Source organism: Helianthus annuus, chromosome 14 (genome assembly GCF_002127325.2).
Source record: "Helianthus annuus cultivar XRQ/B chromosome 14, HanXRQr2.0-SUNRISE, whole genome shotgun sequence".
NCBI classification, from domain to species: Eukaryota; Viridiplantae; Streptophyta; class Magnoliopsida; order Asterales; family Asteraceae; genus Helianthus; species Helianthus annuus.
In genome coordinates, this window is record NC_035446.2 from 172,984,707 (window position 1) to 173,006,593 (window position 21,887).

At 37.7% G+C, this 21,887-nt stretch overlaps 3 protein-coding genes across 5 annotated transcripts; all 3 read right to left on the reverse strand.

Moving 5' to 3' along the window:
- Positions 1-552: 552 nt before the first annotated feature.
- Positions 553-3,927, reverse strand: LOC110935901 (vacuolar protein sorting-associated protein 26B). The gene is made up of 11 exons (XM_022178247.2): positions 3,688-3,927; positions 3,541-3,615; positions 3,285-3,359; positions 3,147-3,219; positions 2,212-2,256; positions 1,974-2,085; positions 1,653-1,719; positions 1,418-1,462; positions 1,269-1,324; positions 1,018-1,193; positions 553-938 (listed from the first exon to the last, which is right to left on the reverse strand). The coding sequence occupies exons 1-11, from the start codon at positions 3,688-3,690 to the stop codon at positions 757-759; spliced, it is 909 nt and encodes a 302-aa protein (XP_022033939.1). The 5' UTR covers positions 3,691-3,927; the 3' UTR covers positions 553-756.
- A 6,659-nt stretch (positions 3,928-10,586) lies between these two features.
- Positions 10,587-11,901, reverse strand: LOC110935899 (homeobox-leucine zipper protein ATHB-12). Its single transcript, XM_022178246.2, has 2 exons — positions 11,442-11,901; positions 10,587-11,369 (listed from the first exon to the last, which is right to left on the reverse strand). Exons 1-2 carry the CDS (start codon positions 11,766-11,768, stop codon positions 11,154-11,156), a joined length of 543 nt encoding a protein of 180 aa, XP_022033938.2. The 5' UTR covers positions 11,769-11,901; the 3' UTR covers positions 10,587-11,153.
- Positions 11,902-18,343: 6,442 nt separating this feature from the next.
- On the reverse strand, positions 18,344-20,211 carry LOC110935898 (protein IQ-DOMAIN 14). 3 transcript variants are annotated; one of them, XM_022178245.2, is made up of 5 exons: positions 19,681-20,211; positions 19,450-19,608; positions 19,200-19,373; positions 19,056-19,121; positions 18,344-18,979 (listed from the first exon to the last, which is right to left on the reverse strand). In XM_022178245.2, the coding sequence occupies exons 1-5, from the start codon at positions 19,816-19,818 to the stop codon at positions 18,545-18,547; spliced, it is 972 nt and encodes a 323-aa protein (XP_022033937.1). In that variant the 5' UTR covers positions 19,819-20,211; the 3' UTR covers positions 18,344-18,544. The 3 variants fall into 3 exon arrangements, with proteins under 3 accessions (XP_022033937.1, XP_022033936.1, XP_035839505.1); XM_022178244.2 differs by having other exon boundaries at positions 19,450-19,611; positions 19,681-20,200; XM_035983612.1 differs by having other exon boundaries at positions 19,450-20,191.
- Positions 20,212-21,887: the final 1,676 nt, after the last annotated feature.

A 21,887-nucleotide genomic window follows, 5' to 3' on the forward strand; every position in this document is an offset into this window, starting at 1 on the left:
AATAAAGAGGTGAACTATAATAACTTAAATATAAACATATAAAAAGATTGTTATAATATAAATTATACTTTTTATTTTTTGAATCTTACATAATTTTGTTCCAAAAACCGAAATAACCAAAAAACCGAACCGAACCGACGTAAAAACCGAAAAAAACCGAAACCGAACGGTTTTTAAAACCCAAAAACCGACATTTCGGTTTCGGTTTTGATTTTACCCAAAAACCGAACCGAACCGTGCACACCCCTAACTCGAATAGTCCCCTGACATTTACTCAGGGGACTATCCGAGTAACAAAATGACAAACCATAGGGAGCATACCTGCTATTTCAAACTAACTGATATCTACTCATGGGACTATCCGAGTAACAAAATAACAAACCATAGGAAGCATACCTGCTATTTTCAAAAGGTGGGGACTAAACGTGAAACCACAGGGACCATCCGGGCAATTAACTCTATATAAGAATACTAAAAACCTAATTAAACTCACGTAACTATTATTAATTATAAGTGTTTAAAGATGATGTATTTGTACCAACCCATGAAAGATGATAAATTTCTCAAGCCTCATCAAATGTGGACCCAGCCCTGATTCCTTTATTCACACACACCCCATCACAACACAAAAAACAAATCTTCACTTCACAACACAACAATCAAAATAAAATCTACTTACCTATACATACATACAAAGTACAAATAACAAAAAGCTTTTAGGTATCATCCATATCAAGGAATCCAATCCAAATCAAATCAGGGAGAGGTCTCTGCAGTTCGATATATCGTGATTTCCTGCTGCTTGAAGTACCTGCGATCTTCCTCGTCAACAAGCACCAGATTCAAATAATACTTCACACTAAATTTGTTGTTAATATTGCGGTGTGTTGGCGTCAGTTCGTATGGGCTCAGAAACAGCCTGATTGGAATCGACTCACCTATCAACAACAACTTCCTTTAATTATCATAGATAACAAAAGATAAACAGGAACAGCAAAGCAAAATGCAAAATGAAACCTCTAACAGGAGCACCATCCATCAACTCAAATTTTGCTAAGGTTTCTGTCTCCACATGAGTGTTGGCCCCAGAACCAGTCGATTCTCTTCGTCTGATCTCAAGATCCATATTCTTTAGCTTGATTCTAACAAGAAGAAAATATATCTTCCCAATAATCACATCTTTAAGATGATACCTGAATACATACAACCCCCGTATTACTATTATTAACTACTCAACTCTCGTTTTCTTTGTAATCTTCTCAACTTACTTGCTCTTGTTGTACTCAAACTCAATATGAAGGCAGTCTTCTATTCCAACTTCCATCTGCCATGTGCCACAGAACAACGATGCTATTGTTATATACAATACAAAACAACTACAGTTGCCAGTTTCCTAATAAATAATCATATCACCAACCTTAATACTATTGTTGATTTCAGGAGATGGGCTGTAGTTGCGGACCTGGTGAACCAATGAATTACATTAAACGTATTCTTACCAGGAAGAGAAATATATAAAAGCAAAAAAGTAGATAGCTCATAAAATATTTCAGTTCACAAAAGTAAGAGAAACAACTTTCATTCAATGTCCTCCTATAAGATATTCATAATTCTTTTCAAACGACACTCAGAGAGAGAAGGAGATTATTTACCACAAAATCTTGGTATTCCACTATGCTACCAGCATAGCCACGAGCAATGGTTACCTTTAAGACGTATCTGAGAATTGAATGATGCACAAATATAAGTTGGGAGAAAAAGCAACAGATACTGCTGAGAAAAATAAAATGCATTCTACTCAAAATGAATGTGGTTTTCCTTCCATTCAAATCAACAACTACTTAGCTCTGCCTAAATATGCCAAAAGTAGGAACGTACCCAAAAAAATATGTTGAACATGAAATCATAACTATGGCTTGATTCTTTAAAAAAAATTAAATGCATATCCTTTAAACTACATATAAGAAACTTACCGAAGTCGAACATTGGCTCCATTGTATGTCTCATACGGCATTTCAACTGTTGAAAATTCAAAAGGATATGTTTTCCTCTCATATAGTTCACCAGGAATATCCAGTTCACGAACTGCATACCAAAAGATTGTCAATGGTCAAACAACAACTTCATAATTAGATATAGAGACAACACAAAACCATTATTATTATTATTATTATTTTTTTTTTTTTTTTGCATCTAGCAATGAAGACCTACCAAGTGAGGTAAAGTCATAGAAGTTCCCCCTGTCAAAATACATTTCTGCAAAAAAGACATAAGATAACAAGATATTAACAGCAACTCAAATGTCCAACTGTTTCACTAAATAAACTCACAGCATGACCCAACAAAATGAATAATGAGCTAAACAAGCGGACTCTATGATGTTCATAAAGGCCTAAATAGTTACAGTGGAAATAAAACGAGACAGCCCTCAAGTGATGAGTATAATTTACATAGCCCAGCTACTAAAAGCCTGTCGTTTACAAGAACAATAAGCCACATCCTGTCACCACCCCTAGAGAAAGTACACACACAAAAAAAATAGTTCGAAAGGTTTTCTGAAAATGCCACAACTTCTTTGCAAGGAAAATGTGTAATGATAAAACTTATGTTTGTAAAGTTGGATCCTTGGGGCAAAATGGCTTAAAGAGAATCTAGAAATAATTAACCTCCATTCTATAAATATTTCTCTCTTACAGCATGTAAATAACAAAGGAAGATTTTGAAGACTCAAAGTCATCATAACTAGTCCAGAGGATTTGTCCAAGCACTGCCTAATCTAATTATGGTAACTTATAACAACTGATATATATTCATTGTTGAATCTTTTACAATTTCTCCCTGTGTTGTGGTTACTACCCATTCAACCGGTTGGAATGGTTTTATCTTTCACCGCAACAAACTTCAAAGAATATTATAATCTTTTTATTGCAAAAATCAATAATTTTTCTACATTTAGAACAAAAAGTGAACCCATCTCTTCTGTCTTGCATTACGTAATGAGAGCCAACCAGGGCGAACATAATAGAATAACAACCCCCGCCCCGCCTCGCCCCAATACAATATTATACTATATGGCAGCGTTTTTAGAAAATCGAGAAGAAAGAAAGGTAAAACTGATGAGGTTGCTACATACATAATAAACTCACCAATCTGACCAAGGAGCTCAATTTTAATGCCATTGTGTTCAACTTTCTTTCCTTGCACTGGTTCTACAGAAATCTGAAAACAGGGATGGTGAAGAAAAATGCAGTTGTCTATGAGAAAGATGATATTTATTATAATACCTTTCCAGCAATGTTTTCTTGACTATGGAAAAGGGGGACCAGTATCGTCTGACCATTTTCTTTCTTTAATGGAACCTAGCAAAACCAAACAAACAAAACATCAAGAAAGCAGTGATGATTGCAAGTTGTTATTGAAAAGAAACATGGCATAAAAGCAAATTGAAATTCATCGGTGCTTGTCTAAGCCATTTTACAGTCCACACCAGACAGACAGACAGAGTGATCAAATCAAATCCGTAGCAATGTCTATGAGTACCTGCTTGCGAGTTTTGGCATCGGCAAAAGTAATTGAAATATTACAAGCCGGTTTGAAAGCTCCTAATATGTAATTCTGAAACAAAGCAACTCAAAATCACAGATGAATCATAAGATAATCATATGGTGTAGAATTATTCGCTATTACCATCCTTCTTCTCAAACTCCTGAAATCAATTTAGACAGAAAGTCAAAACCCTAATCGCAACCAAACCAAAGAGGAGGAAACCAATCACCGGATCGGCTGAGTTGACTATAGAAGCGATCGATCGAGGGGGACGACGACCCCGATGATGTAAAACACAGCCTGCCTGCCTGCCTGCCAGATCATCTTCAAAACCCATTAAACCCAGCCCCTTCATTTTCTTAACTGCGGCCCATCAAACTTATCCCTCTATTCTATTCTATAGGGCCAACAACTTAAGACACACACACCATAACACGAAATCTAGGGCTGTTTGTTTACCTCTTAATGAGGCTCTTAATGGTTCAGACCTATTACTGGTTCAACACTTAATGATTCAGACTGTTTGTTTCATGAGCAGATGTCTAAATGGTTAAGACCTCTAATTTGAATTGGTCAGACATTTAGGGGCTGTTTGGTAGCCTCTTAATGACCATTCAGATGTTACCTCTTAATGGTTTAAAACCTCTGAATGAATAACAGGTAACCTCAAGTCTGAATGGTTAAGAGGTAACCTCTGAATGGTAAATCATCACATGTCACATTCTTCTACCTTCTCATTGGTAAAATTCTTAATGGTTCTATTAAGAGGTAGCCTCTTAATGACCATTCAGAGGCTACCAAACAGTAGCTCTTAATGGTTCAGACCTCTTACTGGTTTAAAACTTAACCATTCAGATGTTGCCAAACAGCCCCTTAATGACATGAACTTAAAAGGTTTTGTGTTTAACTTTAGCAAATTTCGTATCTTTTTTTAACAGTAAATTTGGATCACTGACGAACCACTGGAGTATAATTGTGCCACAAGCGGAACCACCCGATCATATCCAACTTAAGGTCACATGCTCGCATCTCACAATCACTCACGACCCTCAATTAATAGGTTCGTATCTTATTATGTTAACCTGTTACAAACAAGTTCGTGTTTGGAAAAAAGACACAATAAGTTATCGTGTCGTGTTCGTTTCTAGCCCCTCAGGTCACCGTGTCGTGTCTTATTGTGTCAGACCCTACCTTAGACTTAAATACAGTTTTAATACGTATGATTTGACCAAAATAATCCTTTTACTTTAATAGTTCTTTTTTACTTTTTTTAGTTCAATAGTTTGTTTCAGTCAATCCACATTTAACTCCACCCGTCTCTGCTGTTAATTTTTCGATGAATAAAAACAAACATGCTCTTATTTTTTAGAGTAAATTTCAATGAATAAAAACAAATATGCTCTTACTTTTTAGAGTAAATCACGATTTGTGTCCCTGTGGTTTACACCTTCTGCACATTAAGCCCCTAACTTTTTTCTTACTCCTCTGAGTCCTCGTGGTTTACACTTTCATGCATTTTGAGTCTTTCGTCACATTAAATGGGAATATTTCGTTTAAAAGTCAACAAAGACCATTAGAGGGGAATTATTTTCGTCTTTTCACCCACAATCCATACCTAAAGTCTCCAATCCACCAATTGTGTCCCCCCAAATCGCAACATTCTTGTAACAACCCGACATTTAAAGTCAAAGTCAAGAAATGTCAACGTTCAGATCTGTCATTTCTTACTTAATTATTACGTGTACTCTCGAACCTCGATAATCAATATAGTAGTTAACGCTGTTTTAAATTACGATTTGTAATATGTGAAGTAACAATGCGATAAACGTAATTAAACGCTATTCTACTTAATGTTATCTCATCGCTATCGCACCGCAACTCGAATCGCAATTATTGTTATGTGTGTGTGTTATTATGTGATTTACTTGTGTGTGTTGATGTTATGTTGAAAGGTGTTTTTCGCAACGCAATCGCAACTCTATCACAACGCAATACGCAATTTTACTTACTTGTATGTTGTTATGTGTTAGTTATGTTATTTGTGTAACTATTATTTAATACTATTGCATCGCTTACTCGCAACACGCCTAAACACAACCCAACGCAACGCAACGCAACGCAACGCAACGCTCAACGCACGAAACGAAAGTTGGAAAACTAACTCGCACGCGCCGTCCGACCGAACGACCATTCGATCGAATGGACATCCGACCGGATGACCATCTGATCAAACAGTTGTCCGGCTCGTTTAACCTCCACCGCCTTTTCTTCTCTCACACTATAAATACCCCTCTTGTCACATCACTGTTCATTGATGTGACAGCTCCCTCCGACCCGTGCACTCTCAGCCTCTTTTCTCTCGATTCCTCGCGATTCTTGTAAGTTTTCACTCCAAATCTTGTACTTTCAGCATCACTACACACTTTCTCATCAATTTCACCAACAAATCTTGCGTTTCCACCGTGAAATCATCGGATTTAGACAGTTCTAAGGTGACGTCATAATGGAGTTCTTATGAACATTGAAGTGTGACCTCATCTCATCAAGAACGGTTCGGATCTAATGGATTTCTACACATTTTACACTGATTTTGACATGAATCTAAACATTTCAAACTGTTTCAAACTTTTCTTCAACATCTTTCACTTTTCACTCAAAACCGTTAGAATCTGGACTCATTCGGGCTCTCTACTCATTCTCTAGTGGAATACCGGCCTGAGAATAGGTTTCTACCGGAGAGATGACCGATTCACGGGTTGAATATGAAACTCCGTCAAGAACAGTTGGTTCTGATCGAACGGGGTGATTCCTGTCCGACTGGACGAGCTGGACTTGATGTGATTTCCGATTGTTTAACATGCCGTCTCCGTCAAACCGCGATTTTTTCAACTTAACTGGTTTCACCAAGTTTTCAAGCAAACTAGATACTCAATAGAATAGCTGTCCGATCGGACGACCATACGATCGAATGACTATTCGACCAGGTGCCTTGATCTGATGAGTTAAACACTTAAACTTTTACAAAATTTTCAAAGATCATCAGTTTCAAACGAATAGCCATCCGATCGAACGACCATTTGTCCGGATGACCATCCGATCGAATGACTTTATTTATACTACAACGAAAACTTCAAAAGTTCAACATTTTACAAACATACCTTCCTCAGTCGAATGACCATCCGACCGAACGGTCATCCGTCCGGATGACCTTCCGTCTTGACGGTCATCCGATCGAACCATCATTCGCTCACTTAGCTCACCGACACGCTATTTCACTGTTCAACACTTACACTGTCGTACTGTGATCAGGCTAATCTCTCAAGCGCTCCCTTCAATCCAAGCTTGTATTTATTTATTAAACACGAACTGAGTATACTCGATCCCTTTTTGCTTAACGCACTTTTGGGTTTTACATACGTTACCTATATCAAATCATATTGACACACAACGCAAACACTTTTTATACGCTAACCGCTCTGCATGTTACACGTGTTATTTGATTAATGTTTGTATGTTATGTTTACACAGTGATTGTTGCCTGACACCTTAGCAACGATAGTACTATTGTCTGGACTCAGCACCTGTCATGGACAGGGGTTGTTAAGGGTATTTCTTCACGTGTCACAGTGGTGATATGTGTTGCGCATTCTACAACTCGCAGTCATGTCTGTGCATATTTCATTGTCGATAGCCTACTAGCTTCACATTTCTATGTGCTACATGTCGGTTATGCGTAAACCGCTTTCGCTATACTATATGCTATTAAACTTGTATGCTCACCTTTACATATGTGTATTGACCTATTTTAACGTATGTGACGGGTGCTTAAGATGCTAGGATTGCTGTGATGAATCAAGTTCAGGTGGTCTAGAAACCCATGAATAATTTATGAGTTGTCGGAACAATATTTGTCTTTGAGAACACTATCTGTAATAACTATTTGTGCTTTATAAGTTTATGGTATGGGACATGAATGTTAATTATATTGTCCCTAATAGTGTTATGGATTCTCTTGGACAATCTGTTTTGCTCAGTGCCTCACCCCGATGTTTCCGCCATCGGTTGGGGTGTGACAATTCTAGCTCGGTTGAGTCCTCTTGTTGTCGGTCCCCTTCTCCGTTCACCACACCTGAAGGTCGTCTTCTCTAGCTCCTGATCTTACCCATCTCCAACCACCGATCATCAACAACATCAACACCGCTTACAGTTACAAATCGTCTTCTCCATTTCACTATTGAGACACCTCACCATCTAAGGCCACCAATTATCAACATCGGCCAGTCATGCCTTCAGTAGATGTCAATGCCACTGTTGATATGCAATGTGTCAGAGGTAAGTGTTCTATTTTGCCTATATCTTGCAATATGAAATTAACCATAATTTAATCGACACTTTGAACTTGAAGTTGAATTGTGTAGCTGGAATTAGGCTTAATGGTACTAACTTTAAACGTTATTTTACTAATTTCGTGAAAATAACGTTAAAAGTGGCGGATGGTTAATCATGCATCATGTGGTGACGTTGATAGCTGAAAGACACGGGGTACATGCACCAATCAGTCAATGTCCCGATTGTTTGAGTGTTATGTGTCTTAGGTTCAAGGCTTGATACAAAACTACAATCGAGCCGGGGGTCTCACTGGAAGCAGCCTCTCTATTCCTACGGGGTAGAGGTAAGGCTGTCTACACCTACCCTCCTCAAACCCTACCTTAGCTTTGCTATTGGTGGGATTTACTGAGTTTGATGATGATGATGCATCACTACGCCACCTCGTCATGCATTTGAGGGTTGTTCTAAGGTTTTGGAACACTGCGACCTTTGACATTATCTTTGAACGAGGTCGGGATGATAAAATCGAGTAGGGTACTTTGATGGTTAACTATATAGTATTTGATTAAGTAGTCCGGATTTTGTAATGATCCAATGTACCTAGATTTTTTTGTAATGATCTATTGTAGCCGAGTTTTTTTTTTTTTTTTTTTTTTTGTAATGATGTATTGTACCTGGGTTATTTGTAATGAAATACATGGATGATGGTGTGTATGTTAGTTAATGGATGATGAATTTTATATATAAGTTAGTTAATGGATGATGAATTTTATGTATATATTAGTTGTTGAATTTTATGTACCTTAGTTAATGAACTGATTATATGTTAGATGATTGAATTTTACGTAACTTAGGTAGGTGTAGATTGAGATAATCGGATACATTTGGTTGCTGATTGATAAAATGCTTGGTAACGTGCATAATTGATTGAATACACTGCGATTGAATGCATTTGGGAAGTGCAGATCTGTTGAATGCAGATTTAGTCAAGGCACACATGATATGGAAGCTGCAAGCTGATTGCATGAATGTAAGGTTGCTGCAATCTAATTACAAAGCTGCAAGTTGTTGTAACCTGATTGCATAGTTGTTGCGACTTGATTGCAAGTTGCAGTATGTGGTAAGTGTAAAAATATTTGAAGTTTCAAGCTGATTTGCATGAATGTAAGTTGTTGCACGCTGATTGCAAGCTTGAGTGTGTTGGTTCATGCTGATCATGATCAATTCAGTGTGTTGGTTTACCGTGTTAGTTCATGCTAATCAATTTGTGTCATGTTCGAATTTGGATGGAAATACGAATTTGGTTGGAAGGTTTTCAATCTACAGGAACGCATGTTGTTATGGCATAAATAACATGGGCATTTTATTCTTTTCACAATATTTAAAAAGTATTTCCAAAAGATGCTAAATGAGAAGACTCGTAGTGCATGAAAGTATAAACCACAAGGACTTAAAGGAGTAAAAAACAAAAGTTAGAGGCTCAACGTGTAGGATAGTGTAAACCACATAGACACATATTTTAATTTAATCCATTTTTTTACGAGCTAAAAGAATTTAACTTTGAAAATCAAAAGTAAACAAATAGAGGACTTATTTCCAAAACTAATACAAGAAAACGGTAGTAACACGTTCCATGTGATATAAAATATATGTTAGGTTTGGCACATGTCGTTGCCTATCTTGGAAGTATTGTATTGTTTTGAGCTGTTAACTGAGTTTGTTCTTAACTGGTGTAAATCTGTTAATACCCATATTGAACAAAATTATATTGTTACAACTACTTGTAAATCTAATGAGACCTTCTTAACATGAATAAATGGTCATCATAATTAATTCGAAAACTAATTTATCTGTCTCATAATAGACATGACATACTTTCTACTATTCAACGTATATAAGTAAGTTTATCCATAAACTTTCTCATTCTCACTTACATATTGCCTTGGAGTTACTAAGATATCTAAAAGAGGCTCTAGGTAAGGGCATCCTAATTAAGAAGTTTACGTCTCTTGAACTTTCAGCCTTTTCTACTTTAGACTTGGGCAAATGTTTAGGATCTAGAAAACTTGTTGCAAGTTTTTGTGTTTTTTGGGTGCGTCCTTGATTTCTTGGAAAAACAAGGAACTGTTTCTCGTTCTACAACTGAATATAGAGCTAGTGCTCGAATACTTATGAACACGTGTGGTTACTAAATATCCTGAAGGAGCTAAAGATTTTGGAATACCATCAAAATTCTGAAAGTGATTCACACGATTCAAAAAACTATCTAGAGAAACTCCCAACAGTGACCAATCCGTTTTTGTGAATTCTCATTCAAGGAGTTAATTCCCTTCTTCAATTCTGGCTTCAATTTTAATAGCACATACTTCCTTCGATTTTTAAATTCACAGGAACGACTTTTCTTTTTGTTTATGCCTCTTCAATCGCTTCTCAATTCTTCTTTGAAATCAATATGTTCGGAATTGATTTTTGCTTCTTCTTCGCTGATTCTTGGCTTTGCGACACTCTAAAGTGAACCTTTGAATTATTTGTTCTTCTACTCTAAACTTCTGAATATGTTTATTGTTAGTGGCCTCAAGAAAGAATCAAATCTTGATTGAAGCTAGAATGAACAATGATCTCGCTCTTTAGAACCTTCGGGTCTAATACCACTATTCTACCTAGGGATCATTGAAGTCGATCATACAATCAATAACACAAAAGAAATTGAGTAGAAAAGAGAACTTTTATTAGGGGTTTTAACCCTTCTATTTACATCCTGGTCGCCAATATGGCGACATGCCCTAATCGATGTGTCGTTTGGTAAAGGAGACATGCTTACGGTTCTCTATTTACAATCCTTACTTACACCATAACCTCTTAACCTAATACAAATTACATAATGATCATTAAAACTTAACTTATACAGACCTGACCCATAAGGTTCATCCAAACTAGTATCAAACAACTAATTCCAACAAACAAGGATTGTTGATCAAAAGTTAGATAGCATTAAGAAACGAAAAATAAGATGGATCGAGTTTGGCAATCACATGAGATTTTGAGTTGAACGTGAAGACACACTAGTAGTAGTAGTAGTAGTAGTTTGCACACATATCTTGCATATAAGTGCAGACAAACAGCAAGCCCGTCCACATGCTCACCACTTTGCCGTTACATCCTTAATTAGCTCCTCCTATATATCTAATTAGTATCCTAGCTAGCTAGCTAGCTACTTCAATTCAAACCCCATAAGATATACATATATAATTCTCTACGCTATATATGTATAATATCGATCATGAGTTTGATGACCAAATGTCCCACCAGTTTGAACATGACTGATCAAAAAGACTAGCCATGTCAAGGTTTTCATGCCTTTCTTCTTCTTCTTCTTCTTCTTCTGAGACTAATTTATCACCCTGCATGTATTCTAATGGTCCGCTGCTTGAGTTACCATTCTTCAACTCTCCTCCGTTTTCAGACCCACTGTCCAGTTCTTTTAGCTGACTTACCTGTTTGATCAATCACCATCAGTTGGTTAAGGAAGTTACTACTTGGTTGAATATACATAGATAGATAGATACCTGGTGGAGCAAGGCATGTTTCTCCTTCTTTAAGGACTCGAAGCGGTGAGCTAAGGTGTCGTAATCGGCCTTGAGATTGTAGTAGTCTTGCTCCACCTGTTTGGACTTCCAGCGAGCCCTTCTGTTTTGAAACCATATAGCCACCTGGCGCGGGTGCAGTCCCAGCTCTCTAGCCATCTCCACCTTCTTCCTTGGTTCCAGCTTGTTCTCCCTCTTGAACACCGACTCTAGTGATTTTATTTGTTCATCGCTGAACCTCCTACTGCTGCTATTGTTATGCTTCTTGCTCTTCTTTCTCTCTATACTACTACTACTGTTTTCTGCCATTTTCTCAACTACCAATTGGGAGTTGATCGAGATATATAAATAAATAAATAATTCTAAGAGCCAATGGCCTCTAGTGGCGTGTGCTATTATTCAACCTCCCTAGCTACTAGATATTATCATTAATCATATTTCCTTTTTCTTATTTCCACAACTAATTTTATTCATATCACTTGGAAGACAATATGCCTAACCGATTATTATTAATTATTAAATATACATGAGCAGACTAATAATTAATAATACAAAAATCTGGTACGACATAACATGTGTTGATGCTTACAATTAGTTACAAGTTATTAATTAATAACCTTAAAACGTGCACCGACGATAAAAATGATTTTTTTTTTTTTTTGCAACGGCGAATGTTACATTAATCCTACCCATAGTTATACCATATTCATGCTAATCTACCCCATGCTAGGATTTGAATCCTAATCGATCTTCTCCTTCAAAGACAACAATCTCTACCGCCTAGGCATACTTGGAATGGCGTATAAAATGAATTAACAACGGTGTTGAAGGTTAGTTTTCATTATGTATACTCATATATAGTAAAAGCTAGAGAAGGTAATATATATATGTGAGATGATCATGTTCATTTGTAGTTAATCCAGGTATATGTTTTTGTCAAAGTATGCTATGATAAGTACAAATTCAATTAGGACAAAAATGAAGGATGTACGTATTGAAGTCTATGGGGTTCCACTCTAAAACCAATTGGTGATAGAGGGAGTAACCCAAGATCTTATTAATACAACCGGAAGGTCTTATTCGTTCGATGTGGGATAGGGCTCCTCCAATAGTACGCTTTCACACATGCATTACATTTGCTTCACATAATAAATAAATTTCAATAATCTCAATCGTAAGGAGGAAGACACTGAATTTAGCTAGCTAGCTAGCTTTCCTGCCACCTGTAAAGATATCATGATAATCAAGATTCATTTCCCCGAATCGATCATCTTATACACCGGCTTTAAGATATATGGTTTAGATTAACAAAGACAAGTGTTTTGATAATTGATGAACAAGCTAGCTAGCAGCTTATTTACAATTGTCAACATAAGTTGATGGTTGTGGGCAATGTTATGCGTTTGGTTTTGGACACCTAGCTAGCTAGGCCAAATTTGTCAAACAAAATTGACATGATGAATAAAAATAAATATAAATAATGAAAAAGAAAAAGAAAGGTGATGAATGAAATTTAGACACCCCAACTCTTTTACGAAAACGACTGGAGGGTTTGTCTTACACGGCCATTATTACATTTCTTTATCCTTGTTTGTGGGTATCCCGATAAAAGAAAACGAAAATATTCCTGACAAAATTATTACTCGTTTTCAACTAAACAGAGAAAGAAAAGAAGCAAAAAAAACAGATCATATTCATATCGACGGGTTGTGAACGCACATATATATCATTTGGTTTTTTTTTATTTATTACAATACTGGAAGATGATGGATCTATTGGGCATATGGTGATGGCCCATGATGTTGACTATGTGACACTTGTAGGGCATCGTTAGTGTGGTGGTGGGGTGACCTAGGGGACACAATAAGTTTTGTACAAATTAAAGCATGTGTGAATGATGATGACAAACATGAAGATTATGAGGTTAAATTTTCATTGTTTCCATCTTGATACATGTAGAAAAGATTGGTTCAATGTCACGTTCATATTACCTGCTGGCTACCACATATCCGTTTGGCGAACGCAACATTTTTTCTGACTGAGGTCCACTATTTTCGGTGTTTAGATATTTTACAACTAAATATTAGATTTCGTCAGGGGCGGTTCTTAATATAGTTGTGGCAGGGCCACGGCCCGGGCATTTTCGGCCATAGTGCTAATTTTCCACATTTCGATCGAATTTTTTTATATATACTATGTTTGGCCCGGGCTTGCCCGGGTTTTTTTTAGTATCCGTGTCTTTCAGCCCTGGCACATTTAACGGGCAAGATCCGCCACTGGATTTCGTGTCGGCCGTTGTTCGGGTCAGGTCATGCCAACGGACATAATAAAATAAAGTATTATAACAAAAAATATATAATTATTACACATTAGAAAACACATCATAAAAATACAATGTTGTTCGAATTAAAAATAACAATACAAAGTCACAAATTCTAAAAAAAAATCAGTGATCGTTTTATAATGAGCCTAAAATTCATGCTTTAAGAAACTATAATCACAATTCACAACTTCTAAGCACACAAAGATTTACATGTTATTCTTATTTAATATACATAGTCATAAATCCTTAAACAACTAAACAGAAGCAAAATTAAAGTTACAAGACTAAAAAAAATTGTGTTTACCTGTTGAAGGGGAGGATTACCCTAGTTTTCATTTGGATTAAAAAGAAAAGATCAAAATCAGGTTCCATGAGGGTAGAACTTGTGACCACTTGTTAATAATCAGGGGGTTTGCCACTTCATTAGCTTCACTTTTAGCACTATGGGGTACAATTAATTATTCTTACGAGGTCCTTGAAATATTTAATATATTGGATCTATTAATTTTATAAAAATGATTGGGGTCTGGGAAACCCGACCCACTCTTTGTGGGTCCGCACTTGCATTTGGCTGCCTTGGAATTTCATAGAGTCTTATATTTTAGTTATTGTGTTTCATACTTGGGATTTGTATAAATATGTGAGCAGAATTTTGGAGGACCAAACAACCGTCCAACAAGCCTGGACAAACTTCAGGCGATCTTTCAGAATAACAAAAACTCTCATGATTCTCTGTTAAAAGCCTTCACTAGTAACACGTTATCTTCTTGTTCATCTTTAAATGATTATTTTCAGAAATTGAAAGACATATCAGAACAACTCAAAGACGTAGATCAACCGGTCACGGAATAGCGGTTAGTCTTGCAGATGGTTCAGTGCTTTCAACCGGAATACAACACCACCACATCTTTCATTAATCAATCTAACACCTCTTCGGATGATGCATGTTTTATGATTGAAAGAAAGCAATGCCAACAAATAGACGTCAACAACTTTTAGCTCTTACCGCCCCTTGCAACATGGCTCCAACTTCGACTCCCACTGCTAGTGTTCCACAGCCACCCCCTTCGGAGCACCCAGGTCAACCGTTTGACTCATTTCAATCTCGGAAAAATTATAGAGGTCAGGGACGTGGCCGGAACTAGCGTGGCAGCCGTGGACATGGCCGGAATAATCAAGGTTACTACCAACAACAGGCGTGGGCGAATTCTGGAAGTTATCCTCAACCTGCTGCTGCAAATCAAAGCTCACAAAATCAAAGGTATAGCTCGTGGCCCACGTCACCTCCTTGCCCTCATCCAACCCAGTCACCGTGGACTGCTAATTGGACCAGGCTCAATACACCTTCACTACAGCAGCAACCACCCCAGTCATATTACATCAACTTCGGCCCAACACCACCTCCCGGTTTTGGCTTCTAGGCCCAGCAGCAACCACCACCGAACTACCTAGCACAGCGTGGCCAGTCTAACATCAACCATCTGAACCCGACAGAACTTGGTGCCACCCTCAACACACTCTCCTTCAACCAACAGGATCCGCAATGGTACATGGATTTAGATGCGTCGTCTCAGTTAGGATAACACTACTACTCCTTTACCAACAACTCTTAATACTAACACATTTGTGGGTAATGCTCAACCTTTGCCAATCACGGGTACCAGTAACAGTTTTTGCATTGTAGCTAATAACACCTTTAAACTCAACAACATACTTTATGCACCCAATGTTGTTAAAAACCTCCTTTCTGTTAGAAAATTTACCCATGATAACCATGTTTCTATTGAATTTGACCCTAATGGTTTTACACTGAAGGACCTCAAGACGGAATAACCCTTTTCACGCCATGAGAGCACTAGCAACCTCTATTCGTTCACTTCATCAAATAAGTGGCATGATCGTCTTAGCCACCCCGACTCAGAAGTTTTACATTTTCTTTCAAATCGTTGTTTGATTAATTGCACTAAGAACTCATTTGGTTTTTGTGATTCTTGCCATTTATCTAATAGTAAAAGACTTCCTTGTGTTGCTTCTAATTCATTTACTTATGCACGATTTGATATTACTCATTGCGACTTTTAGACCTCACCGAGTTTGAGTAAATCATCTTATAAATATTACATGGTCTTGATTGATAATTATTCACATTATGTTTGGGTGTATCCACTAACATTTAAATCTAAAGCATTCACCAACTTTGTCAAATTCCATAAACTTGTTCAAACTCAATTTCACAAAAATATAAAATCTTTTCATTGTGATTTAGGGGGAGAATACGATAATCATGTATTCCATAACTTTCCAAACTCGAATGGCCTTGTTTTCAGTTTTATTGTCCCCAAATTTTGACTCAACATGGTCGTTTCGAACGGATGATACGACGTTTAAATGACATCGTCCGAGCTCTTCTCGTTCATGCTCACCTTTTGCCCTCGTACTGGGTGGAGGCGCTCCATAGTGCCACTTATTTACACAACATCATTCCTACCAAACACCTTAATTTTAATACCCCTACGTTCACATTATATCACTGTTATCTCACCTATGATCATCTAAGGGTGTTTGGATGTGCATGTTACCCGAACATATCGGCCACTCAACCTCACAAGTTACACCTGCGATCTCGTTGGTGTATTTTCTTAGGCTATCCTGATCATTTCCGAGGTTACTGTGTCTCGATCCCTCAATTAGCCATGTAAACGTATCCCGTCATGTGAACTTTGATTAGAATTCCTTCCCTTTTTTTAATCCCCTTACTCTTAATGTTTATCAATTCCTTAATGACGAACCTAACTACCCTCCAACTTATTGGTTTCCTGCCAACCAACCATCCCTACACCAGCCAACCAACAACATCACTGTCCTTACCCCACCCCCACACCCGTCACCCAACTCCACCACCACCCCTCTCACCTCCTCCCTCACTTATGACATGCCTAACCTATTGTCAAACTTCACATCAGTTTTTACCAACCACAACTATCTCTGAAAGTTCAAAATTTGGCAACCTTATCCACTCTGGTATTCATGCGCCAAAATGGCTCAGCCTAACACGTCATCACCATTCTGGTACACATGCGCCAAAATGACTCAGTTCAACACGCCTTCACCACTCCAGTACGCATGTGCCAAAATGGCTCATTCTAGCACGACACCACTGTTCCCGCTCGCATGCGCCAAATTGGCTCATTCTGTCACGCCATCGCCATTCCGGTACCCGTGTGCCAAGATACACCTCCTAAACACCTATGTACCAAGACATACACACTCGAACGAAGGGTTACACACTCAGCTAATCTAGAGTTCCACCCGCTTGATATTCTCTCATGAAAGGAACACTGGCCTGGGGGACTTAAAGGGGTATGGTCCCAAATGGATCGCATGGCCATGCGCACACAGGACCATACCCACATTTAATTAACGAACACTCAGCCAGCTCAAGAGTTTCCCTACATGGGAACACTCGTGTGTGCGCACCATGACAACTCTCGAAAGGAACAGGTAGTATATATGATAGCAACAAGCAACTAATCAGGCTGCAACAAGGCTTGCAACCACAATTCCCATGATGGATGAATCATGCAGGGGACAACAAGTACAAAAGGACAGTGAAGTGGCGCGAATCAGTTATCGCCACTAGCTGCTCCACGATTTCCACTAACAGTTGACGACAAACTCGACAAAAAGGACAGTTGGACGATGACGTGTAGCCAATCACGTTGCGCCATGCCGCCTCCACCTCTGCAGACACTACCGGCCATGTCAGAGGGGACCAGGTGGATATTCCTTGAAAGCGACGTTGGCCCAAGGCCCATCAACCCACATTCTTCTCCCTATCCTTCGGCTATAAAAACTACACTCCTCCAAAGGTTTAAGGATCCAATTTCTTTCACTCTCACTCCTAACACATACTTTCTTTATTCTTCTTAAATCGATACTTATTATCACGTCGAATGGTGGTTAGGAGAAGAACCCCCACCTCTCATTCTCGTAACGAGCTTATTGTTTTGCAGATTAGCTCTTTAGACTCCATCGTTTCCATGATCTAGAAGTGATTAAAGATTAACCCTCTTGTCGAAATTTCCTCTCAGGTTCTATCCTCCATGAATTAGAATTGGTGTTTCTTCAAGTAGGCACTTTCTTTTCATCCTTGTATTTGTTTGACCCCCCTGGCCTCGAGTTATGTTTAATAGTCATTTTGGATGGCTTATTATATCACATTAACCAGACATAGGTAGATGTTGGGGATCAAGGAATGATTTACGGTGTTAATGAAATTGATCAAAGAATATAGCAGATAAGGATTGATTTGAATGCCATGCATATATAGAGACAAAACAATAGCAATAAGTGTTTAGAATTTAAATGCACTAAACAAACACATACATACCACAACTCACAAATATTGATCTACCGGTTTACACATACAGATATCCATGAATTGGTGTAATTTCAACCAACACACCCTTTCACAAGTGGCGGTTTAATCAACCAATCCTAACTAACCGATTATCATGATGATAAATAAATTTCAAGTCTAAATTATAACAACAATGGCAAATATTTAACAGCAGATATATCTGTCTTAAAAATGTTTTCCTTTGTTTTAGCATACCTCAGAATTCTTCTTGTCGATAGCTAGCTAGATGCTTCTTCATATTGAAGGACTCAAATGGGAAACACAACATACATAAACAAAACATCAAACTGTCATCTAAACTACCTTCTCTCTTCACTAATTGAAGAGCGGGAAATCTCATCTTCAACTCTGTTTGCGACAAGAAGACATGCTTAACCTTCTCTCCGTAATAGGAATTGGGCTCCTGTCTAATTCGCCGTCACTGACTCCACCAGCGTTCATGTATAAACCGAAAGAAAGGCGTCTCCTCGTAGACTTTTGCTCTGTCATTGACATTGATGCACTTTGTGGTCTAATTCTAGCCATGGCTGATGTCGTTGCAGACATGTAACTTGGATTTACGACCCCAGCTGCTCTTTGGCTTCGAGGGCTGGTTGACTGCATTTTGACTCTTGAGATGGATGATTGGGGAGATGAAATTGGGATTAAGTCTAGTCTTTGTTGTTGAGAGTGATTCTGTGATCTCTCGCAGCGTGGAGATAAGGAACAACGTTGGCAAGTGTCTATTCTTGGGTCCAGATTCAACTCCTCATGTTCAGTTTGATCACATCTCCAGATCTATAAAGGAAAAAATTTAAATACATACATGCACTTGAGGAAATTGCAAATGCACAGATGGATATATGAAATGAACCTGATTGTTGAAGGCATCTTTTTGAGACATGGCTCGGATTCTGTAAGATGCGTCTTTTTGAGTAGTCTGTAATTACAATGAAAGAAATCATAGTTATGGTGACGTTGAAAAGAAAAAGGAATTAACAAAGTGGCGGGTTGTTACAATGGAGTCCGGGAAGGTTGAAAGCTTTCTGCGCTGGTCACAGACTTGAGCCTGGACACGAAGCAGTGATTGCATGCATTTTAGTGTCATCTTTGCCCTCTTCCTTACATTGTGACCTCTTATCAAGGCTTGTAGCTTCACAACCCCTTTAAGTGCCTCCAGAGCTCTTCTTGCCTAAACTAATATTCACATCCCCATCCCAGGTTGTTAGCGTTTCAAACTATATATTAATTTAGGTACAATGAATTACCAGGTATCCTCTGAATGACGTTTGAACAATAAGGGCTGCTTTGTGTTTATGCCTGTCTGCTGCATCCTCAGCCTGTTGCATGGAGACATGATGATGCAGTATAGTGGTTGTTTCATGGAGAAATGTTTTCCTGAAAACCCATCTTCTCTTGCTGTTCTTCTGCTGCACACACACACAACCATGAAATGATGAAAATTTAAAGGCATATGAAGTAAAGAAGCTGTTGGTTGCCTTATGATCTTGGTGGAGGTCTGATTCTGATTCTTGTTCATCTCTCATTCTGGCTTTGATCGTTTTGGCGGTGTGAATGTGTTTGGTTGGAGACCCAAAAGCCTTTTTGACAACATCCAGCCATGAAGTCTTTCCCATGATCTACAATTCATATAATTAGTGAGATTGAAGCAGATAGCTAGCTATATAATGAATGTATGCATATATATGGTAATGGATTATTAAAGTTAAAAGAGAAGGGTGTATTGGTTGGTTGGTGTTGTTGAATGGAAAGAGAAAGCTGCACTCTACTCTGCTAAATAAATTCAATTTTGTTTCTCTTTCTTTCTTTAAGGGAAAAAAGAAGAAGAAGTTGTTTTGCTTTGCTTTGCTTTGAGATGGAAGTAGCCAATATCTGAACTTTAATCACTCCTCTAAAGCAAAGCAATCTCTTTTGCTTTTGCATAGGACAGGAACCTCCATCCATTAAGTATGTACAATAATATATATGCAGCAGCAGCAGCAGGGGGAAATGATACTTCCACAACTTCCAATCTATTTTGGGACGTTATCTTCTTATGTATATATAGAAAGTTTATCAAAACATTTTGAAACCGGAAATAATTTATAGCTAGTTAATGAAGTAGAAATTAAAAAGTTAGCTGTTGCTGAGTTTAGAAGTAATTAAGTAATACTACAAACTAACTGATGACACTAAAGATCTTTAGAAGAGTTTTGCTAGCTAGCTATTGAAGGTGATTACCATGCATACCGGCAGGGGGAAGTTGCTATTATTGATGACTACAACTTATTATTATATCTAGCTACCAAAAGTAAAAGTAAAAGTGAAATCCAGATGAAGTTTCTAGTGAAGTGAGGATTAATTAAGTTGCTACTGTGATGCTGCTGACAAGATTTAAAACCCAAATCTAGATGCAAGCTTAGAAATCCAAGATGCAATAAAAGAGCAACCTTTTAGTAAGTAAACTGCCAAAATATTGATAAGTTAACCTATACTTCTTCGTACAACTAGCAGGGGCGGATTGAAAGGAAAAACAAAAAAAAAAAATAGTGTGTGACAACGACCTATTGTCTGCCGTTGAGGGACCCATAAAAGAAAAAAAATGTCCTTGACAATCCCCAATAGATTGCCCCCTTGAACTCGTCGCCCTCTGCAGATTTACAAGGGAAGGAGACTAAATATGCCATCGTTGGAACTTTCAAGCCGACGAAGATTAAATTGGACCAAGAAGAAGAAGAAGATGATCGTGTTCGGATGCGTGCTTTTTGAAACCAAAACTTAATGTTATATTATTTATATTTTACCTCCCTTTCTGGAAACCCACGTATTCTCCACCAACTTATTACTTAAGGCTATGTGTAGTCATAAAGCCCTTTTGTGGGCGTTATGCGACACGTGTCGTGCCACGTCACACAAGGGCTTTATAGGGCGTTATGTCATTAGAGCCCGTAGTCATAAAGCCCCTACCTCATCATTACTCAATTAACTAATTTTTGTTTTTTAATTAATTTCTAACTTTATAAAATTAAAAACCATTTCATTAAATAAAAAAAAATATTATAATAAAATTAAAAAAAAACGTTAAAATAAAATAAATAAAAAAACTTTACACTAAAATAAAATTAACTCAAATTATAATAACCTATAAACAAGCTTCTTGGCTCAATAAAACCACAAAACCTAGCCCAGCCCAAAGCCCATAAAACCAAAACCCTAAAATTTCTAAACCTCATTTTCATACAAAAAGAAAACCTCCTTTCTTTCCAGCCGTTTCCAGACCTTCAATCCCAGCTCATACATGGCGAGTCTCCTGTTACATGAATTCTTTCATGGGTTTTAATCTTTTTTTCTGAATTTCATCATATCAGTAAGAAATGTGCTCAATTTAGTTGTATTTTTCTCCATTTTTTGCTGAAAAGCTTCTCCTCCATGGCGCCGCGATATGGATGGCGCTGCCACCTTCTTTTGGCCTGATACCGCCCCTCGTCCCGGTGTGGACGGCGCCATTGGGCGCTATAATTGGTTTTTTGGGGCATATAGCGCCCCACTACGTTTAGTCTTAACAAGTTACTCTTCATTATTTATTTTTTTAAACATTCAACGATTAATAATGGATAATTTTCCCTTAGTTTCCATATTTTATTGTTTACTTCTATCCACTTAATATATATTATGTACCACTTTATTTATGTATTTGTTTTATGTG

What these genes read in the sequence shown, in the direction of transcription:
- LOC110935901 (XM_022178247.2), bottom strand. An exon ending in ATGCCAAAACTCGCAAGCAG is followed by an intron (nt 3,360 to 3,540) that starts GTACTCATAGAC and finishes TGGTTTTGCTAG; the next exon opens with GTTCCATTAAAGAAAGAAAA. An exon ending in CTATGACTTTACCTCACTTG is followed by an intron (nt 2,086 to 2,211) that starts GTAGGTCTTCAT and finishes TTTGGTATGCAG; the next exon opens with TTCGTGAACTGGATATTCCT.
- LOC110935899 (XM_022178246.2), bottom strand. Translation starts at nt 11,768, where the DNA reads ATGGCAGAAAACAGTAGTAGTAGTATAGAGAGAAAGAAGAGCAAGAAG. An exon ending in AACATGCCTTGCTCCACCAG is followed by an intron (nt 11,370 to 11,441) that starts GTATCTATCTAT and finishes TTGATCAAACAG; the next exon opens with GTAAGTCAGCTAAAAGAACT.
- LOC110935898 (XM_035983612.1), bottom strand. Translation starts at nt 19,818, where the DNA reads ATGGGAAAGACTTCATGGCTGGATGTTGTCAAAAAGGCTTTTGGGTCT. An exon ending in CAACCTTCCCGGACTCCATT is followed by an intron (nt 19,122 to 19,199) that starts GTAACAACCCGC and finishes TTGTAATTACAG; the next exon opens with ACTACTCAAAAAGACGCATC. An exon ending in AAGATGCCTTCAACAATCAG is followed by an intron (nt 18,980 to 19,055) that starts GTTCATTTCATA and finishes TTTCCTTTATAG; the next exon opens with ATCTGGAGATGTGATCAAAC.